Here is a 22337-nt window from a genome sequence, read left to right on the forward strand (position 1 = left end):
CCACATTGTTTGTGAAGTCATAAACAGCGTGCGTGCACCAATTCCAGATTGCACATTGGATACACCGTCTCGTTTTCTACAGGAAAGCTAAACCTCCTGGTGTTAGCCAGATGCATCCTTGAAAGTTGAGTTCATGAGTCCGAAGGTTTTAAGTCGGAGTCATGGATTTGTAGAGTAGTCGTAAAACAGATACTAGCCTGCCTTTACTGTTTCATTGAATATTTTTTGTTTATTTCTAAAAAGATAAATAAGTGAATAAATAAATAAGTCAAAAATTTCAAAAAAAAGCTGATTGCAACAGTCTTTTAAAAAATCTCTCAAAGACTTCATCTTTACGAGTCGAACTCTTCCGGTCCTCTCTCTAACCTCAAGCTTTCTTGCAGGAGGAACATAACATTAAGCTGAGCTTTTGTCTTCGTAATAATTTTGCAGTTTTGTAGTTTATTTGAATTTTATCTTTTAAATGTTGCTCCATCCAGTTTGAAAGTAACAGAGTTTTCAATACCTGTACCTTGCAAGTTGCAACTTGTGGATGTAACAGCACCACGCATTGTATGAAGGTTGCCATGCAAGTACGCATTGGTACTAGCAGATCTTTTGGTCGAGGTCCAAGTAAAATGGCCAAAAGGTGCGCACATCGATCTCCATCATATACTGCTCTCGTGGGACAAGAATAGGGACGGAGGACGAAATAACAAAGGGCATTAATGTCACGAAGACAATTAATATCTGAAAATGAAAAATATGACGGCGTGCTTTGACTTGTTCCGCGACCCGACCGTGTTTCCTCTTTTGGAAGTAGTATAATGCGAAAAAAGTATATAATTATATGTTTGTACTAAGTCGTTGACTCATCATTTGAGATGAGCAAGCTTTATAAATATAATTAACCAAACACTCATCGAGGCAGCCATGTGACCATTGTACAGACTCGACTTTAGGGTGACCCTACAGAATGATGATGGTTTCCTTTTGTTTGCAGGTTGGTTGTCTCATCCCTCATCAGTTGTCAGATACTCTCGAAGTTCTTCGCATGTTTCCAAAGAAGAATGAATTTTATTTTGAGTGCAATGTTTCTTTAAGAAGCATCAATGTGGTATTTGACTCGGGCGAGTCATTCGTCCAGTCAATTTCATTTCGAGTCCAAGTCGAGCCCCCACGCGACTCGAGTCGAGCCGACGCGAGTCTTGCTTCACTGTCACGGTACAATAATAATGAATTGTGAAAGCCCCCCCATCTTCAAGAAAACCTTTTATTCTTCATTGTAGTGATTTTGGATGGGAGAAGCTCTGAAAATATCCGACCTTTATTTTAATTAACTGAATTCCCCAGGGGAGGTCAAGATGGCAATGTGTTTCCGTAATTTGGCGAAGAGGACACGGATGCTTTAACAATGGGGAAATCCGCAATGAGAATAAAGAATGAACCAAGGAAAAAACACTCGGTGGCTTGTGCAAAAATCCCAGGCTTATCGCGAATCCACACGCCCATCCTCGGAACTGTGACCCGGCATTTGGAGAACGTTATCGTCGCTCTCCGCAAAGGCCAGGCTTTCCCATTTTGACTGGCAGCCACAAAAGCAGGAAACAGGTTGCTGAAAACTCGCTGTCGGATATCAATTTTTTTTTTCTTGTTCTACCTTATTTTGTGCTGTTTTGGTTTTGTGTTGCCTGTGGAATCGCAGCAAGAAGCTGCTGTGCATCTGTGCATGCGTGATGTTTGGCTCGGTGGAGGGGAGTCAGAAGAAGGAGAAGGGAAAAGGAAGAGGAGGAGCAGGAGTATGGATAGGAGGAGAGGGGAAGGAGGAAGAAAAGGAGGAATCGAGGATGGAAGGTCCACAGTACATGGAAGATGGTAAGGAGCGGGGGTGAAAGAAGAGATCTCTTTCATGGTACTTCAAAAGAGGCATCGTGCAATGATCATTGGATGTACAAAAATTTACTCCAGCAAGAACAGGAGAAAGAGAGAAGTGAGGGTGGGGTGGGAGGATGGGAGAGAGAGGCGTGGGAGAGCTAGGGGTTGGGGTTGAATGGAGATGACAGACTGTAGAAAGGGTGAGACAAAGACAATATCATGGAGGTAGGGGGGGAGAGGAATGATTTTTGAAATTTTAGATCCAATAGAAAAATGACGTTTTTGGGCCATGTCTGTTCAAACGGACTAGTATGTCCTTTGCTATGATATTCACGTGAGTTTTAAAATTTTAATTATTTTTGCAGATCTTTGGCAGTTGCAGAAATCTAACGTATATTATAGTCTGCATTTTTCTCTTACACGGTTCGTTATCTTGCCTGGTCGTGTTAAACCTCCCAATTGCTTAATGCAAAGTTGGTTTTTTTAATTTAATGTCATTTATTTTACCCCCAAAAAAGTCTCCCAAAAAAAAAAAGTCAACTTGCTATGAGATTAAAATAGATAAGGATAATGTCAAGCAATGGAACTTCATTCGTTTGCGTTCATGATTAATGCTCTTTAAGGTTTTACACAATATCTTTTTGACACCGTGACCTTTGATCTCTGTCCGAACCCTCTTCATCCTCTTACTGACCCTCATTCTCCTTTTCTTCTTAACCGCCCTCATTCTGAGTGTTCTCCACACTATTTTCAATCTTAAATGACCGACGCCCAACTCCACCCACTCATCTCCTATTTCTCCGAACCCTCTCCGTGCCACCCTTTCACCTCCAACCTCCTAAAAGATCCCATTCTTCTTGTATCAACATGTGTTGTTCATGTTATTGTGTAAATGCAACTGATGCTTGGCTGCGGGAAGTCACACTTTGTGCGAGCGAGTGAGCTTTTCTTTATTGTTGTTTTCGAAACCAGATTTGTGTTGACTAGTGATATCAATGCTCGCGTCTACATCTCACACTCCTCCCCCCTCTCATCTTCGTCCCCCCCCCCCCACACTCATTGCCATTTCTTTCCTCCTTCCCAACCTCTCTGCTTTTCTCTGAGGCTGGCGAGATAGCCTCGAGGTACGCACACTCGTCTCTAAGCTGTCGAGCCTGGGTTCAAATCCTGACCCAGCTAATAAGCTGTCATCCTGATGTTTCACAGGCAGGATGATTCATCGATGTGTGTGCCGTCCCTCGGATGGATGTTAAACTGGACGTCCCATCTGGCAGCATCAGTTAGTGGATGTTAAAGATCCCACAGCGTCCTTCACGAAGAGTAGGCGAGCTATCGTTGGCACCCTGAACGAATGACTAATCCCTGTCCTAACCTACAGAGGGCATGGCATCAGCAGCACAGCTACGCACCCCCCTCACCACCCCCAGCAAATGATGCCTCCCGCAGCCATGCGCTGCATACAAATTACGAAGAAGAACACGGATAACCTCTCGACTGGCTGTCGTTGTCCTTCTCCTTTTCCCCTGCCCAACCCTATCCCCTCCAATCTCGTCTGTTGTTATTGCCTGTTTTATAAATACAGGAACAGATGATGACTTTACAGATAGTACTGTATAGTGAATTTTCACATGCATGAAATGGAATACATAGTCTTTATTTATTAATTTTTTTTTTTACATTTACACTTATTGACTGTAACATCCTGTTCAGGTAGCACAGGAGAGCGAACCACGAGCTAGATACCTGGTATTGTTGTATAAAATGTAATACATTATACCAACAGGGTGAACATGTCTATTGGACAACATCATTTGACAAAATGTATGGTCCATGCCCTTCTTATCCTGTAGTTCATTCTACATGTTATTTGCATGTTTGTTTGTTCCGACTATTTTGCTGATGCCTGGTGTTGGCTTAATGGTTAGGGTGGTGGGCTGGGGATCTTAGGATCCTGAGTTCAAATCGCACCTGCTGTTGAATTAATACCAGGTGGGGTTGACACTGCCTGTTGTCATCCTTCTGAGGTCTGCAAAATGAGTACCGGCTTGCTGGTATATCCTGTGTCGGAGTGGCGACCCGTCCAGGGTTGTGTCCAATAGCCAAGGAGACTGCTTAGCCAGCACCAATGCTCTGCATGGAGTATGGTCCCGATGGATGGATGGATTTTGCTGATTCTTTCTCACCAATTCAGAAACATTGTTGTGAATGCATATTGGACCAGAATTCAATGACGATTTGTTCTGCTGGTTGCCATCAGTACTGAGATTATGGGAGCAATTTGCGATTTGTTCAGGGTGCCGGCGATAATTTGCATACTCCCTTTGCGAAGGACCTACTTCACCTCCTTTGTGGGTTTTCCACCATCCACCAACTTAATCGAGCTGTCCAGCAGACGGGACACCCAGCTTAACGTACATCCGAGGGGCAGCGGACGAACGTACTGTGATGCAACGCCCTGCCCGCAGAGCACCAATCCGACAGTTAATAGTTGGGTTGGGAATCGAACCCGGACTATACACAGCTCAAAGACAAGTGTGCTGCTACTTATGCACCATCCTGTCGGACGATTCAGAATCGATGTTCAGAACTTATAAAAGGAATGTTCTCAAAAAGCAACATTTCAATTTTTTTTTTTTTTTTAGAATGTTATTCTAAATCGAAGCAACTGAGTTAATTGCAAAGATCAGTGAAAATTCTGGTGAGTCTGGGCTTTCTAAAACATTGATATTGTCAGCAACACAATGCACTCCACTTTGTTGTTTTTTTTCTCCTCCACAAGCAAATTGCTTTTGAACATCTTGTATTATATCGATATTTATTTATATCTTTGGCGATCTTGGCTTTGGTGGTAAAAATGCTTCTTATTACTGTTAAGATTATTTGCTTATTATAAATTATTAATTGTTTTTTGTTAATGTTAATACGGTAGCAATATACTGAAGATGAATTACATTGGCTACAATTCAGCATTGACCTTCAGGGTCTTCAATTTGGGATGATGTGAATGTATTTATTCAGATGACAGACAGGATTTGATGGATTGATGACTTGATGACTCTTCCTCATCGTTTTCTCCTTCTTCTTCTACTTATGTATGCAGTGTAAGGCTGCAGGTCGCATCACTTGCTGGGGGCGCAGCTGTGCAGCTGATGCGATGCCCTCTTTAGGTTATGGCAGGAACTTGTAATTTGTTCAGGGTGCCAGTGATAGCTCACCTACTCTTCGCAAAGGACACCGTGGGATCTTTGACGTCCACCAACTAATGCCAGCAGTCTGGATGCCTAGTTTAACGTACATCTGAGAGACGGCACACACCTTTGATGTGTCGCCATGCCTGCGAAACACCAGGATGATAGTTTATAGTTTGGTTCAGCTTCAAACCCAGGTTGACAGCTCAGAGGCAAATATGCATTCTTCTGCTGTCTCCACAATCCTGCCATCCCAGGAGTGTAAATGACGATGTAACAGTGTATATAAATGTGAACAGTGGTACACTTACCTTGAATACCAACACGTCCTTCAACCTGTAACATAAACAAAACAAATAGGAATCAGCTGGATGAAACCCCAAATGGTTTAGTTATATGGGTTTTGTACCATTGACGTTTTTATGGATTAAAATGACAAAGAAACACCTACTTAACTTGCAACAACAGTGTTGCAGGTTCAATGCCCAAGCCTAATAGCTTGGATCGAGGCTTTGAGAGAGAATCGTAATACATAGCGGGTCTCCGATCTGTGCATCCTTTGCATCTGAAGTTTGGAGGCAAAACCTCAAGTCCTTCCTGCTGTATGATTGTCTCAACAATGGACTATTCCAATGAATTGCATCCTTTTTCCAAGAGGGTTGGTTTACATGAATACAAGCAATGTGAAAAGTCACAGCCTGAGAATTAGGAGGGACTCAGATCACAGCCCCAAATATTGGCCCCACTTTCCAATGGAGTACCCTTGGATGTTCATCGACCTGGTCCCCCTATTTTTTTTTTTACCAAAAGCCTAAATTTCCTGCAATATAATTGTCACTCAAACGAGTTTCGAACCTTGACACCAGCATCATTTAATTGACTCATGCACTTTTCTCCAAAGCTGTTTTTGTTACGTACCAGAGCTCGTCATGCTATTTCTATTTTCCCCGATAACTTTTCTAAACTTGTGCAGTTCATCAGAGTGGCTGTTTTGTAGTTGGTATGTCCTTAAGAAGAACAATTGAGGTCTTAGAATTTTTGGCAGACCACCTCCAACGACCCTTGCAGCTTGAGGATTTTCTTTTTGAACGGTGCTATGATGTGGTGCCACTCCAAGGCATCCACCAGCATAACGTGTTCATCCCAGAAAATGCCTATCGTGATCTTCCCAAATGACAACTGCGTCTCTATAACGTATGTCGAGTAGACATGCTTGTACTGTATGGATTCACTTTTGGTTTCGAGATCCATGGGAGGTACTTCTGTTTTGTCTTGGGTGACCAAATTAGCGAGAAACCTTTCAGGATAATTATCGAATCCTCTTGAAAACAAACTGAAAACATCATTTTGACAACTCATTGCTCGCTCTTCAACATTCCAATCAGCAATCGAGCAGCAACCTTGCCAAGGCGAAGGCATTGTTGGAAAACGGTTTCAAAAGTATTGGCACTGATTACAACTTCTACAGCAAGGTATCTTTATCTTCTTCTTCTTTCGGCTGCTCCCGTTAGGGGTCGCCACAGCGAATCATCTGTTATGATCCACATTCTGATTTGGCACAGGTTTTACGCCGGATGCCCTTCCTGACGCAACCCTGGTCGCCTCTTACGACACGGGGATAAGGATTGGGTTTCGCCATGATTCCGGGCTGCCCTACACCCTCTCGTAGCACGGCCCAGCACAGAGCGCCCGTCCTCAAGCGATCCTCCAACCCAAGCCCCCGAGTAGCCGAATTACAGGCGCACGCCACTACGCCCGGTAGCAAGGTATCTTAATATCAGTTGGAATTTGTTCATCGCAGGGGTTTTTTTGTTTTCAAAATCTAGGCTCTGGGTTCCCAATCATGTCAACGATTTCTCCATTGATGGACGGTTGTTCAAGATGGTGGACGGTTATCCAAAGTGGGAGTTATATCTTGAAGAACTCTTCGTTAACTGCTTGAAAAGTCCAGCCCATTGTTTTACTGCGGGAAATTGAAGGACATTATCCAGCAACGTTGCACAATGCACAGTCATTGACATGTATGTTCTGAGGTCCAATTTTCTGCAGCATCAGACGTTTGAGCACACCTTGATGCTCATAATCACTCTTTATTTTTTTTTCCCCCCAAATCGAAGTTTTAATTCAAAACGTATCCGGAAAGAAAACTCAGAATTGAATACGATTCAAATATACATTTTGCACACAGTCAATTCTCTTTGTTTGATACAAAACAAAAATCTGGATCCAGAAACGAGAATTGAATTTTTTTTTTTTTGTGATTCTTCACAATTGAGTGATGACGACAAAAACAATATATGAGATATAGCACGATATTTCACAACGTTGGGGGACGGGTTATGACACAACTTGGTGGATAAGTTGGGGAGGTGACAACAACAATCCGATTCAATTTGGGTTGAGGTACTGATGCAGATCCAGCTCATCAGTGGGATACAAAACGTAACCTGTTCAGCCTGGCGGAGGTACGCGCTCCACCGAGTGCCGTTCTACTTCTCCATAAGTTCCTGCATAAAATACTATTATTGTCAGAGCATTGTCCTTTCTCTCGATGGGAAAACCTTTGTATGCTTGTAACAGCAGAACACTGAACTCTCTTTAATCAAAGCATTGACAACAATCCTTCTGTCCTTTGTTTGTATATTTGTAAAGCTAATGAGGCCTTAGTATTTTGGGCAGACTACCTCTATTGGCCCTTGAAAACTGAGGACTTTCTCTGCCAACGGTGGTGTTTCTCACCGTGGATGCTTTACAATGACCGTCCTTCGTGTTACTGCTTGGTTGCTTTATTGGAAGTCTTTTTCACGAACGCTTATCTATCCAAATTTACAGTCCACCTTTCTAACATCCAGTGACCTTTACTTGCAAATAAAGTCTCCTGCTGAAGCATTGATGTTGTTCAGCATTGTAGATTCAAAATAATGATCCGTCAAATCGGAATGATCGGAATAACAATGACAGAACTAACGAGAGTGGAACAAAAAAGACATCTCAGCATTATGCACAACTTGGATGCTATTTCTTGATGAATATTATGCTGTTATAGCAAATGCTTTGCAGACTTTTTATTTTTCATCCTGGTTTTTAAAACCGTAACTATGGTCCTAGATAAAGGGCCACTGTGTAGTTAAAACGTCAGACCTCAGCCTTTGTTCTGTTATTTTGTCGTCGATGCTTTGCCAGTCGGTGGTGGATTCATCGCTCAGTCATGAACATTGATGCGGAGTGCACTGCTGAAAGCAGATGCCGAAACAGTGCATCTTTTCCCTCCATTTTCACTTTTATCTACCCGTGCACGCTGTTCACTCCATTATGATCGGATCTGCTTCTGTTCTCGCCTTCACGTCCCCGAGCCTCTACCTGCCACTCCCGTCGTGCACATGCAAGCAATCCCATTTCTGCTGTATTTCCCTAACGGATTGTGGGATTGCATTGAAATTAAACCCTGAAATTTCTTGGGAACAAGAGCAATTTAAAACTGTGTACAAAAAATATTAAATATATATCTCAAAACTGCTTTATTCTGGATGCCCATGGGGGTGTTCAACACACCCCTTTCCCTTTCCACACACCTATTCTTGCTTCTCCTGATGAATTTGGTGAAAGTGTTGCAGAATGGAGGAAGATTACAATATTCCAAATGCACAACTAATCAAAAAGGTGCATCATGAAAAGTGAGAGAAATCTGTATGTGGGAGAATGTCATGGAATTGCATGTTGGGGAAACAAAAAGGACAACTCGAGGAGTCGAGGCATTGTCTGTAAAGCTTGAGAGGAGGTAAGAAGAGGAGCTGTGTGTAGCTGAGAGGACTTCACATGAAGCCGAGGGCTTGGAGAGGTGGCCGTGTGAATTGTTACGGCGGGATTGTTTATGAGGCCAGGAGCTGGAGTAAAGGAATACAGGAGGGGATGGATGGGTGGAATGATTGACTGTGGTGAGGACCATTGGCAATTCTATCATCACCTCTGCAGCTGAAGGTCTCAGGTTGGCCCCACAGGCACATCGGCTTAATTTAGTATTTATTGCTTAAAATGTTTTTGTTTTCAATACTGGACAGAATTTGAGGCTCATGGAAAGGTTAAATGACGAGATGGAAGATTAACATACCAGCGATGGGGTGACAAGGGACAGGCATCGCCACAGCTTACAACTGAGCTACATTTAGCAAGAATAGAAAATATTATGGACAAGCATGAGTGACAACATAAGATGTTAATGAATCGTTGCCTTTGAAGGATTGGAAGAAATTGAAAGATTAGAGAAAAGGGGGAGTTAGACACACGCGAAGAGGAGGAAAGGGAGGATATAAAAGTTCAGGTCATCAGAAACTTTGACCCAAAAAAGATTGTCAAAGAGTGAGATTATGCATGAAGGATTGCACAGCTGGATGAAAAGATGCATTGTCCTTCAGATGGAGATGTAAAGCTGGCAGTCCAGTTGATGCTAATGTTTGCAGGTAATGAAGATATCACAGTGCTTTTGAAGAGTCAGCAAATGTGTGTCGGTACGGAGGCCAAATTGCCGGGCTTGCGGTCGGGTGTGTCGGTATTGCTACATGCAGTGTGTCATCCAGCTGGATTGTGGATGTCACAAATGCGCATCACCTTGTGCCTAAATTAGTATTTGTGACCCTGAGATGATTGGAGGTAGGCTGTTTGTCCCTGGTTGAGTGGATATAATTTGGTTCCCTTCTTTGCAGCATGGTGTCAGGTTGTATCTACCATTTCTTTTAACATCTTGTGGGTTTATAAGTTCTTGGGTATTTTATTATAATTATTTTTTGTATGATGTCGAAGCTCGTGGAGGAGCTCGAACACAGAACGTACAAGGACGTAACAGAACAAAACTAGAATGGCACTTGGTAGAACGCATACCTCCGTCAGGCTGAACAGTTTACGTGTTGTATCCCACCGATAGGCCGGATCTGGATCCGGACATGAATCAAAATCTAATCGGCCTGTTCTTGTCACCTACTCAACTCATCCACCAAGTTTTGTCAGAACCCACCCACAATGTTTTGAAATATCGTGATATATATATATATATATATATATATATATATATATATATATATATATATATATATATATATATATATATATATATAATTAATTTTGGCGCCATCTCTCAATGGAGAATAATCACTTTTGGAATTCTAGTATCTGGATCCAGATCCAGATCTTCACCAAAACTGAATCAATTAGTCCTCGTCACAGACACAAATTGTCCACCAGGATTCGTTTGAATCTGTTTATAAACCTTTGAGATATCCTACTCACACACGCACGGACAGACAGACAAACAGGGGTGAAAACATAACCTCCCTCCAGCTTTGATGATGGAGGTAAAGAACAGCAGAAAGAGAGGAAAGGGGGGGGGGGGGTGGGAGAAAACTCACCAACAGCAGGGCTGAGGGACAAAATAGAAGGAGATTTGGAGAAATATGTGATGTGGGGAAGAATGAGGGGAAAGGGAAAATGCAAGGGGTGAATGGATACAGAAGCAAACCCTCAGGAAGGGAAAAACTGGAATTTGGAAGGAGGTGGTCTTGGGTGGAGATGGGGGGTGGTTAACTGGGGTGTAAAAGATCATCGTTTTGGATGGAGGCAGTGCTTTGTATAAAGAGGGTCTGGCCATCTATTGTTCTGCGAGTTCAGAGAGATCCGGCTGTGTCGTTGGGTAATCCACATCACGTCGTCTCCATGGAGCCATTTTTGCCTCCCAAGCAAGTTACTTTTAGGTTCATGTTTTTATTTTATTTTTATTTTTTTGAAAACACTGTTGAAGCTCGTATGAAAGCTAGCACACAGAAGGTACAACAAGGGGAGCAGGAGACCATGGGAGAGGGATAGGGGTGGGGAACACAGGGTAAACAAGATGGACACTACAGGGACTTTCAGGAAGGAAAGCAGGGAATTTGAAGGAGGTGGGTTTGGGGTGGATGAACAGAAGAAGAAAAGATCATGGTTTTGGATGGTGGAAGACAAGAGATGGTGGTGAACAGCTGGTTTGAAGGGCTGGAGGGAAGAGTGGTATTGAATAGAGTGTGGGAGGCTGTTCTGAAAGTGGAGAAAAAGAGGAATGAAAGAGTGAAGGTGAGCAGTGATTCTTGATTTTGGTAGACTTACCAGAAGGGGGTTGCTTGCGGACCTTGAGCGACCTACGGAAATATGGGGGGGGGGGGACAGAGAGGAGATATCGCAGACAGAGTGGGGCCAGAGAGGAGACAGTAGAAGATAGAAAGACTACTGACCTGCCTTTGGTGAGAGTGTGAGAGACCCAAAGACTCAGCCTCATCGCGGTGGATACCAATGATCCTAAATGCCTTGGTTTCCACAGCATGAAGCCAAGTAAGGTGGGAGGGAGGAGCACCAGCCCAGAGGGGAGAGCAGTACTCCATCAGGGTGTAGACAAAAGCTTTGTAAGTGGTTAGGAGCTCAGGTGGGCCAGGGAAGGACTTTGCACAACCGAGGATGCCCAATCAGCGACTGGCTTTGAAGGCGAGGTTGGAATTGTGGCTTTCCCAGGAAAGATCATGGTAGATATTGAGACCCAGAAGCTTGAATGAAAGGACTTCTTCCAGAGGAGGATTGTTGATAAAGTATATGGGGGGGGGGTTCTAAACTGTCCTTTCAGAGAGACAGTGAGAGTGTGAGATTTGTCAGGATTGAAAAACATGTTCCACGTGTTGGACCAGTTTTGATTTTACCCAGATCTGCAGTGAGCGAAGAAGCTGCGGCTTGCTGATCTGAGGAATGACAGATGGTACGGGAGAGGGTGGAGTCATCAGCAAAGAGATATAGAGGATTTTTCAGAGAGTCGGAGAGATCATTGATGAAAAATGACAAGGGCCAGAGCGCTGCCTTGAGGAACTCCAGCCTGGACAGCAAGAGGAGATGAGAGAACTTCATGAAGAGCCACATGTCGGCTACGACAGGAGAGAAAGTCTGTGAGTCATGAGTGGAGATTGCCTTGGATACCAGAGGAAGAGCGTTTGGTGATCAGGGCAGGGTGCCAGACCGTATCGAAGGCACGCGATATTTATAGGGAGGTGGCTCTGATTTCATGTCTTGAATTGAGGACCTCCATCCATTGTTGGGAGAGCAGAAGCAGCATAACCAGGGTAGAGTGACCTGTTCTGAATCCAAATTGATGATTGGAAATGAAGCCATTGGAGAAGAGGAAGGATTTAATGTCTGAAGCAATGATGGATTCCATAACCTTGCTGATGATTCACCCTCTTATTTGCTCAAGGTCATCTGCCATCTGATTGGTCTGTAGTTGCAGGGATCTGTTTTTGCACCTTTTTATGCAGAGTGGTAATGTTTGCTGATTTCCAAGCAAATGGCAGATGACCTTGAGCAAATGAGAGGGTGAATAGAACAGAGAGCAGGTGAGTAAGAGCAGCGGAGCAGGTTTTTAGGACACGTGGGCTGATGCCGTCTGGACCGGTTGCAGAATCCGAGTCGAGGTTTGAAAGCAAGCTCTCCACCTTGTCAGGAGAAAAGTACACAGAGTCCAGGGACAGTTGGGTGCGACTGGGTCAGGTGGGTGGAGAAAGTGATGGGTTGATGTCGGAGAAAATAGAGATGGGAGACCAGTCTCGAAGTTTGATGGCTGCTCGAAGGCCCTGCCAGTCGGCCTGAATGAAATACCAGACTCGACGGCGCTGAGGTGGTTCTCGCAAAAACAACCACAATTACAGTGTACTTTGACAACATGTGGTCAGATGAACCGATGAGAGTGGAGGAGGAACAGCAGATATTTTCAGGGAAAGAGATATTTTCAGCGTTCGCACAGAAGTGGCATTTTATACAAGATTTTGCTCAATTTTGATGGAATTATAGTATGCTGTGTTTCAGGGGCTGCTCCGATCAACCAGGGCAAGGCCGGGTAATACGCAGGTTCCCTCGTGATCGAGGCAAATATGCGATTTGGACAGCTAAACTGCACAGAGTTGGACGGTTCCCTTCTGCTTACTTGTAGTTGTGTTCAGTAAGCACCTAATCGAGATCTTTCTTTAGTGTTTCATGATCATTTTTAATGTTGCATCACGACTTCATATTGTCAGAAACCAACTTCAGCAAAACTCGCCTGATGCCGACACGGCTCCAACCTATGCGAGGTAGATGTAATGTATTTGGCTCAAATGTTCCGATCATTCGTTTTCTCTTTCCTTCATTCTTGCATTTCACTTGAAATTTCCGACTTGGACTCCATCCGGTGTTGTTGAATGGATATATTTATGATAGTGGAGTACATCATCGTTGGTCGATTCGTTTTGGAACACCGGATTCCAAGGAGAACCATTGCAGGTCACTGGTGAGCTCACCTGGAAAGAGATATTTGCTTTCTTCTCAGAAATGACACACGCAATTCCGATGAAACTTTACCACAACCTTCACCACCCATGGTGTACCAAAGTTTTTTTCATGACATTAGAAAAATCTGGTTCTACAGGGGTTTAAGGGGGGTTGCCCCCCAAAATATGTGTTTGCTTTCTTCTCTGAAACTACACACACAATTCCGATAAAACTTGACCACAACGTTCATCACCCATAATGTACCAAACATTGTTCATGGCATTAAAAAAAATATCCATCGGTATTTACTTTCTTCTCTGTTACATATTTTGTGGGCAATCCATGCCTCCCAGTGCTTCCCTGGTTATATTATCCAGCCACTACCAGGTGAGTGCCCAGGGGTATTGCCCCTATGTTTGTAGTTCTTTTGCTGTGCGACTCTCTCGAGCGGTCCATTTTTCAAACTACAGACTGTACGTCACCCTTTCAAAGATAGATTGTGCCTCCTAGTAATCCTTCCGGCAAGCTAAGTTCTTTGAAATGATAAGTAAAGAACAACAGCAGTTTGTGCTACCACCAGGCATTGTGAAAATTTGTAATCAAACCATGTTCAAATCGCACTAACAGCCAAACGATCAATATTATCGCCTTTGGGTTCATCTCGGATTACAAGGACCGTCTCCATCTATAATCTCAGTAAATTACAAGGTTGTGGGTGTCATTCTTTTTGAACAATGAGTTATTTAACGTGTCTGTGTTGATCAGTTCCTCACTCGCACTACAAGCGTGTGCTCACTGCTCATGCTCGCTTGTGGAGGTGGGGGTTGGGGGGGGATGGTGCCTGCTGGTGAGTTGGCCAGATTTCTTTTATATATGGCACTGGATGGGGGATGATCTGAGATGGAGGTGAACAGTTGTCTTGAAGACCTGGAGGGAAGAATGAGATTGAAGACAATTTGGAAGTTGGTTTCACAGTTGGGGGGAAAAAAAGAGGAATTAATGAGTGGAGGTGAGCCGTGATTCTGGATTTTGGAAGTTTCACCATGGGGTCGTTACTTGCAGACCTTGTGCACCCTGCAAAAACCTGAGGGGGCAGTACACGGAAAGGGCTGAGAATGCAAGACCAGAAAGCTGGTGGTGGAAGACAGAGAGACCACTGACCTGTCTGTGATGTGAAAGTGATAGGCCCCGAGATTCAGCTTCATCATGGGAGATTCCAATGGAGGCCTTGGTGTCCACGGCATCAAGCTGAGCAAGGTGTGAGGCAGGGACGCCAGTCCAGAGCGGAGAGCAGTGTTACATCAAGCTGTGGATGAAGACCTTGTCAGTAGATAAAACTTCAGGTGTGCCCAGGAATGACTTTGTACAACAGAGGATGCCCAGACTTCTATGGCTTTGGAGGCCAACTTAGAAATGTGGGTTGCCGAGAAAGAACATGGCCGATAGTGAGGCCGAAATGTTTGAGTCACTGAACTCCTTGAAGAGGATTGTTGAAGAAGTACATTGGAGGGTTCACCAGATGGTCTTTTCATCGAGAAAGAGTGAGAGTGTGAGATTTGTCAGACTTGAAAGACATATCCCAAGTGTTTGACCAGCTCGTGATTCTCCCAAGGTCTGAAGAGAGGGAAGAGGTTGCTGCCTGCCAATCTGAAGGATGAGAGCTGTCACGGTAGAGGGTGGAGTCCTCAACAAAGAGATAAAGAAGATTTTCTGGAGTCAGCAAAATCGGTGATTAAGATTAGGAAAAGGACCGGGCCCAGAATGCTGCCTTGGGGCACTTCAGCCTCGACAGGGAGAGGAGATGAAAGCATTCCATTGAGAACCACACGTTGGCTGGGTGTAGAGGAAGTCAGTAAACCATGTGTGCAGTTGGCTTTGGATGGCATAGGCAGAGTTTGGAGAATAAGACAGGATGCCAGACTGTATTGAATGCTCGAGATATGTCTGGAGAGACTGCCCTGTTCTCATGTCTGCCAGTGAGGGCATCCATCCATTGTTGGGAGAGTAGAAACAGCATGTACAAGGTGGATTGACCTGGTCTGAATTTGAATTGATGATCGGAGATGTGGCCTTTGGAGAAAAGTAATGATTTAATGTCAACTGTGATGATGGATTCCATGACCTTACTGATTGAAAGTAAGCTGATCGGTGTGTAGCAAAAGTGATCTGTTGGTATCAGTCCACCAAAGTATGATGGATCACCAAATTTGGTGATCACCAAATGATCACCAAATTTTGTTTCTAAATTGTATATATTTACCTCCATCACCAAAGGTGGATGGAGGTTATGTTTTCATGTCTTTTTGTTTGTCTGTCTTTCTGTCTGTTTGTCTGTCTGTGAGCAGGTTATCTCAAAAGGTTACGGATGGATTCGGACGAAACTTTGTGGAGAGTTTGGGTGTGTGACAAGGACCAACTGATTCCATTTTGGTGAAGACCGGGATCCGGGTCTGGAAGGTCGAATTTTAGATGTGATTCTTCACTTTTGAGAGAAAAGGCCAAAATGATATACTGTTGGTTCACGAGTAAGTGACCACTATATTTGTTATGGGTGTGTGTCTGTCTGTGTGTCTGTCTGTCCCGAGCAGAACTCTGTGGGTTTTGATCAGATCTTGATAAAATTTGGGTGGGAGGTTTATATCATGATCTAGTTGTGTTTTCCTGAGAATGGGCATGCTGCCCCCATTATGGGTGGAGCCACGCCCAAAAAACATGTGTTTTTAGGGGGTAGCTAATTTCAAGTTACATCTTCTCCGAGGGGGTTTGTCGAATCTGGCAGGGGTTTTGGTATTTGGTTAGCCCAATGACACCTGCATAGCCCCACGGAGCTCGATTTTTCATTTTCGTCCCAAGGTCAAGGTCACAAGGTCACGAACTTAGAAAATGTCAAAAAAAATCAATAAATTGGGCATCGAGCTCCTAGGGTTTTCAACTGTTTCGAATGAACGTTGGTATGCAAGTAGTGCTCCTCGAGTACTACAACTTTCATCATTTACGTTTTTCCCGATTCCCGCCAGTTTGCCCGTAGTGTCCCCTCGAGGGTCAAAAAAAAAAAAAAAACGCGAACTGTGTACATTGCTCGTGAACCATCGCCGTCTCCAGACTTATACAGTACTACATTTCAAAATGTTGTGGACAGATTTGTACTAAACTTGGTGGAGAGGTTGAGTGTTGAACAAGGATGAAATGATTCGATTTTGGTGAAAATCCAGATTCGTGCATTTAATTTATTTGAAAGTGATTCTTCAGCATTGAGAGATTGGGCCAAAAATTATATATATATATATATATATATATATATATATATATATATATATATATATATATATATATATATATATATATATATATATATATATATATATATATATATATATATATATATATATATATATATATATATATATATATATAGCACGATATCTCAAAAAGTTGTTAACAGATTCAGACAAAAGTTGCTGGAGAGGTTGGGTGAACGAGAAAGAAAAGTTAGTTCAATTTTGGTGAAGATCCAGATTCCGTCATTTTTTAAGTGATTCTTCACCCTCGAGAGATTGGGTGAAAGATGATAAAGAACATGATATCTCAAAAAGTTACTCACAGATTCGGATGAAACTTGGTGGACAGGGTGGGTGTGCAACAAGGAAGAACTGATTCAATTTTGCTGAAGATCTGAATTCGAGAATTTTTAAAGTGATTCTCACCATTGAGAGATAGATGGGGCCAAAAACGATATACTGTATGTATATGTATATAATATACAAAACGTGTAAACTGAACTGTTCAGCCTGGCGGAGGTATGTGCTCGACCAAGCACCATTTTTTAATGTGATTGCGATAAAAAAAATTTTTTTTTTATAGTTACTCTTTCTGAATACGAATTATCACTGCTTCTTATAGATCTTCCATTGTGCTGTGCAATGTTCACTTTAATACATGGTTATTATACAAATGTGAGGAGTGCTTCAGCTTGATTTTAAAAAACATAAACTGAAAATCTTGTAAAAGAGGATATATTTTCATTCTAATCACATAAACTAGAAGGTGTGCAAAGACAAACTTCCATGGATTTAACAGGTTTAGATACATTAATAAGAAATATCTAGCGTGAGAGTATGAGAGAGAGTCGTCCACCCTCTTTCCCCAATCCCCACCAACCCATTCACCGTGTTAACCGAGGCCTCGTTCTTTGGGAATAATTTGGTTTCATGTCATTTCATGTCTTTTTTTTTCTTTTTCTGGACCAGTCAAAATTAAATAAACATGTCGGTGGTATCTGTTGAATAAACATCATGGCTGATAGCATATTGACCCTCCATGTAATTGACCAAAAGCAACGCCATGTTTGTGTGCGGCCTCTCGTCCAAGGTGCTTCGTGAAATGCTTGGCTTAACAAACTGTACTTGTGCTCACCGAACAAGCTGAACCGAAGTTTTATATCACATGTACCTGGGAAGTTTGAAATTGGTCGTGTCACTGCTCTGGCTCTTTTGGATGGGGGGGGGGGGTGGTGGTGGGGGGCTCTTCTTTGATGTGTCAGTGTTTTGGAGTAATTAAACCATCAATACAACATTAACTGCTGATTTTAATTTTATAAGTTAAAAGGTTTGGGGTTTTCACCATGTGTGTGAGCTCTTAAACAAGTGATTCACATTCTTCACACTTGAAAAATAAAATAACGACAAAGTAAAAAAAACAGAAAGCAGGCCTCAACATTTCGGGCAGCATGGTCCGTCCATCAACAGGCGGAGTAACTGGAATGAATGAATGAATGAATGAATGCAGCTTTTATAACAACTCCTCACCCCCCATTGGCTGATTATTGTGGGATGCTGATTGGCTGTTGAATGCATGTCACTGATTGGTTGGTAAATTTTGCTCATCATCGTCCAATGCCCTCAGTGTAATTGCAACCTGGAGTTATAGGCGTCGATTTGTCAACAAGGGAGAGCCAGATATCACTAATGGGTGTCCCGTTTTGTTGAGCGACCGTGCGATGTAAATATATCTCCGTAGCTTCTCTGATTCTCCGTGTGCGCCAGTGACTGATGGATGGGATAAGTCTGCTACCTGACCATAATATGCGATGATTATTGGTCTGTGCATGATTGACAATTGCTGATTTTTTCCCCTTCCCCTCTTCATTTATACGCCTGATGTTCTTTCAATGTAGTGGTGAATGTCCTGCCAGTTTCACCAATGCAAACTTTGCCGCATTCACACGGGATACGGGAAACACCTGGATGGTGGTTCGGAAGCTTATGCGATGAGCGGCGGCGTACTGTCATATCAGTTTGGAGAATCCGTTGTATATGGTGTGATGTACGTCCAATGAAGGGAAGAGTAACATGTGCTCCAGCTTCCGGTGATGGATCACGAGTTCTTGCTGGTTTAGTGATGATCTTGTGAGCGGGATAACCGTTGAATTTAAGGACATTGGTGATGTGGCGTAGTTCATGATGCAGGTTATACTTGTTGATGACGGTGTCGGTACGACATACAAGAGTGCTGCTCACAGACTGGAGAGTTGAGGGATGATGAAAAGAGCGGTAGTTGAGGTAGCGATCCGTATGAGTTGGTTTCCTGTATACTTTGTGAGAGGGTTTGCCATTGGGAGCCTTGGTGATGACGATGTCAAGAAAATAAATTGACTGTTGTTGTTCGACTTCCATGGTGAAGTTGATGTTGCAATGCTGACTGTTATATGGCAACATGACAAAATAGATCTCAATACGTTTCTTCAGCACCTTCACAAAGGTCAGATAGCAAACTTATCCCATCCACCAGTCATTGGCACACAAAGAGAATCAGAGAAGCTACGGAGATATATTTACATCGCACAGTCCCTCAAGAAAACTGGATACCCATTAGTGATATCTGGCTCTCCCTTGTTAACAAATCGACGCCTATGATTCCAGGTTGCAATTACACCGAGGGCATTGGACGATGATGAGCAAAATTTACCAACCAATCAGTGACATGCATTCAATAGCCAATCAGCATCCCACAATAATCAGCCAATGGGGGTTGGGGGGGGGGTTGAGGAGTTGTTTTAAAAGCTGTATTCATTCATTCCAGTTACTTCCTCCTGTTGATGGACGGACCATGCTGCCTGGAACGTTGAGGCCGACTTCTTTTTTTGCTTTGGAGTTATTTTCTATTTAAAGTATAAAGAATGTAAGTATCTCATTTAAGAGCTCATACCTGGTGAAAACCCTCAACCTTTTAACTTATTATTGTTGTTCCACCATGGAAACTTTTAAACGGTACTTATATTTTAATATACATATTTATGGAATAAGGGCCAAAATGATGCCAGGGCCATCTATTAACGACCCGGGCTAGTAAGACATGTTCGTGGAGGTGTCTTTTGGAGACAACTAAAGTTATGGACCTACTTTTTGGAGAAGTTCTGGGACAAAAGGGTCAAAACCTTGGTGAGAGACGGTTCACAGCTGATGGTCAAAATGGTCGTTGAATGTAGAAGTTAAGTTGAAGGAATTCTTCCGATCTCTCAAACTGGATCACTCACATGAGCAAAGTATATTTTGTATACAATAAAATATTTTCATCTTCATCCATTTATTTTCATTCATTAAGATGCTGCGCAAAGTTTGAAGGACCTTTTTTTGCTAATTATGGCACTGGCGATAAAAAAAATCACTTAAAAGGTAAGCGAAGTGCAGCAACGACAGGCAAGTTACGTAATAGAAGGTGTTTTGGCACCACGCTGATCACATCATCACCCATGCCAACACTGTGCCAAATGTGCTACTTATAATCATATCGTATGATTGTCATGCAGAGGAGGCATCAACACCTAAAACCACTTGACGGAGTCAATAGGTATCCTTTTATAACACTCGTGCTTCACGGAGCTGAACCGAAGTTTCACAAATTGAATTTAACACTAATGTTAGATACAAAGGCAATGTCACAACTAGTATTATATTACCATCGGTTGAAACAAATCTCAGGAGCGACTCAGACATCGGACGTACAAATCAGTGGAAACGTGGAAATATCTCATGCCTGATATCTCATCTCATCGATGTTTAGATATACAGAATGTACAGATTTTAGATTAAGAGACAGCAAGACTTTTCCGCAGCTCATTGTTAATTAGCGTATTTGTTTTGTTGTCAATGTGCAACCTTTTCACATTCTGATGATCTATTAAAATTGGACTTGAAATCACATCTTGGTTTATCTTGCATGAAAAATGAGATCGTTTTGGTATGACCCTTCACTTGATTATATCAATTCTACAGGACTTTTCATCCGTTTTTTGATTCTTTGTTGAGATTTCGTATTATGAAAGAGTCGTGTCTGTTCCACTCAACAATCCAGTGTATCATTATATTTGGTGCATAAGGTGATTTTTGGAAGTCTGCCGGATTGATTTGTTATGTTTGATGCTGCCTGGTCTTCCACTTCACGACGACGTTCCGCACAGTTGATGTGACGATGGCTGGGATGGGTTAAATTATCCTGATTTAGGTGCCCGCTTTCTCATAGGCAATTATCACTCCTTCCCAGAACTCTGTTAGCTGCTTCCTCTGGGAGATGATGCTCTGAAACTGAACAATGAGACTCTTCCCTTCATATTTGTACTGTGTTAATTATATTCATGATTATGCAAATGAGGTGTACTTTGGGCCAACCTTACAAGTGGAAAGAGGTGTCCGATGACTTTGCATTGGTGACCACAGATAGGGCACTTCAGGGAAACGTCATCAATGGGGGGGAGGGGGGCTGGGTGAAGGGGAACAGATATCTTCACCTCTCTGCTGCTTTACAGAATAGTAATACAGACTGAGCACCTCTGCTCAAGACATCTCCAGACGGCACGTATTAACCCTGTACGTACCTGATTAGGATTTACATTAAGGCTGGCAGGATGGCCTTAGATGTACACACACTCACCACGAAGCTGTCTTGTCTGGGTTTGAATCTCAACCAGGCTATAAACTGTCATCTATGTCATTTGTGTTTCACAGGCAGGGTGATTAATCAATGTGTGTGCCGTCCCACGGATGAACGTTATACTGGGCGTCCTGTCTGCCAGCATTAGTTGGGAGACGTTGAAAATCCCATGGTGTCCTTCGTGAAGGGTAGACGAGCTATCGCCGGCACACTGAACAAATGACTAATTCCTGCCATAACCTATAGAGGGCATCGCATCAGCGGCGCAGCTGTGCCCTCGGCCAATGGCCCTACATCGGAGCATTCTGCTTCATCCAAAATATGAAGAACAGTACTTGCTGTTCAGATACATTGCCATTTGGTAATGTAATCTGTGATTGCTTCATCAATACGTGACTTTTAAAATGACGTGTGAACCCAAAAAGAAGCTGTGTGTGTGTGTGTGTGTGTGTGTGTGTGTGTGTGTGTGTGTGTGTGTGTGTGTGTGTGTGTGTGTGTGTGTGTGTGTGTGTGTGTGTGTGCGCACGCGCGCGTGTTTACACTGACTTGGTTCTGCTCGCCGGGCACTTTTAACTTGTCATTTCTTGCACAAAATCTATGATTCAAATCTTCTTTTAGACATAATTTTTCGCATTTAGACAAAAGAGTGGCAATGTCAAGATGGTTAACCATAATTGTTCTGTGCCTGAATGCAAATCAAACTCAAGGAAATGGAGGAATATGAGAAATATCCGTGGATTAGAGGTGTCGGGTTCATACCATTTCTGATTAGTACATTCTAGTATCGGCCATGGATATATCATGCACACACGCACACACGCACACACACATACACGCACACGCACACACGCATACACTTCAACTTTTAGCAATAGATGCAAAAATATAGTGCAATTTCTGTTGTAGCCCTTGAACCATACAAAATATATTTATAACAGCCCATACAGCTCCCGTAGTTCCCACATCCCAACTTGATTAATGATAAATATTATCATTTTAAACTTCCCCCTTACATGCACAAGCGACAGACATGTCCTCCCATTGGTGTTGAGAAGAATCTAATCC

The 22337-nt window shown here is 42.9% G+C and overlaps 1 protein-coding gene across 5 annotated transcripts in view; it reads left to right on the plus strand.

The window, feature by feature from the left end:
* Window positions 1-22337, plus strand: part of LOC147021593 (protein CBFA2T1-like) — a 269262-nt gene that overhangs the window by 118369 nt on the left and 128556 nt on the right. Inside the window, exon 1 of one of the 5 annotated variants that reach the window (XM_085891704.1) lies at window positions 1548-1854. The exons of 3 other annotated variants lie outside the window; for them this stretch is intronic. In XM_085891704.1, coding sequence (XP_085747830.1) covers window positions 1852-1854 — 3 coding nt within the window. In that variant the 5' untranslated portion in view covers window positions 1548-1851. Of the gene's footprint in view, window positions 1-1547; window positions 1855-22337 lie in introns of those variants that run through there. One more of the 5 variants, XM_085891700.1, reaches the window with a different exon arrangement.

This window comes from Eptatretus burgeri, chromosome 8 (genome assembly GCF_056783735.1).
Source record: "Eptatretus burgeri isolate ZD-2024b chromosome 8, Ebu_testis_v1, whole genome shotgun sequence".
Classification (NCBI taxonomy): domain Eukaryota; kingdom Metazoa; phylum Chordata; class Myxini; order Myxiniformes; family Myxinidae; genus Eptatretus; species Eptatretus burgeri.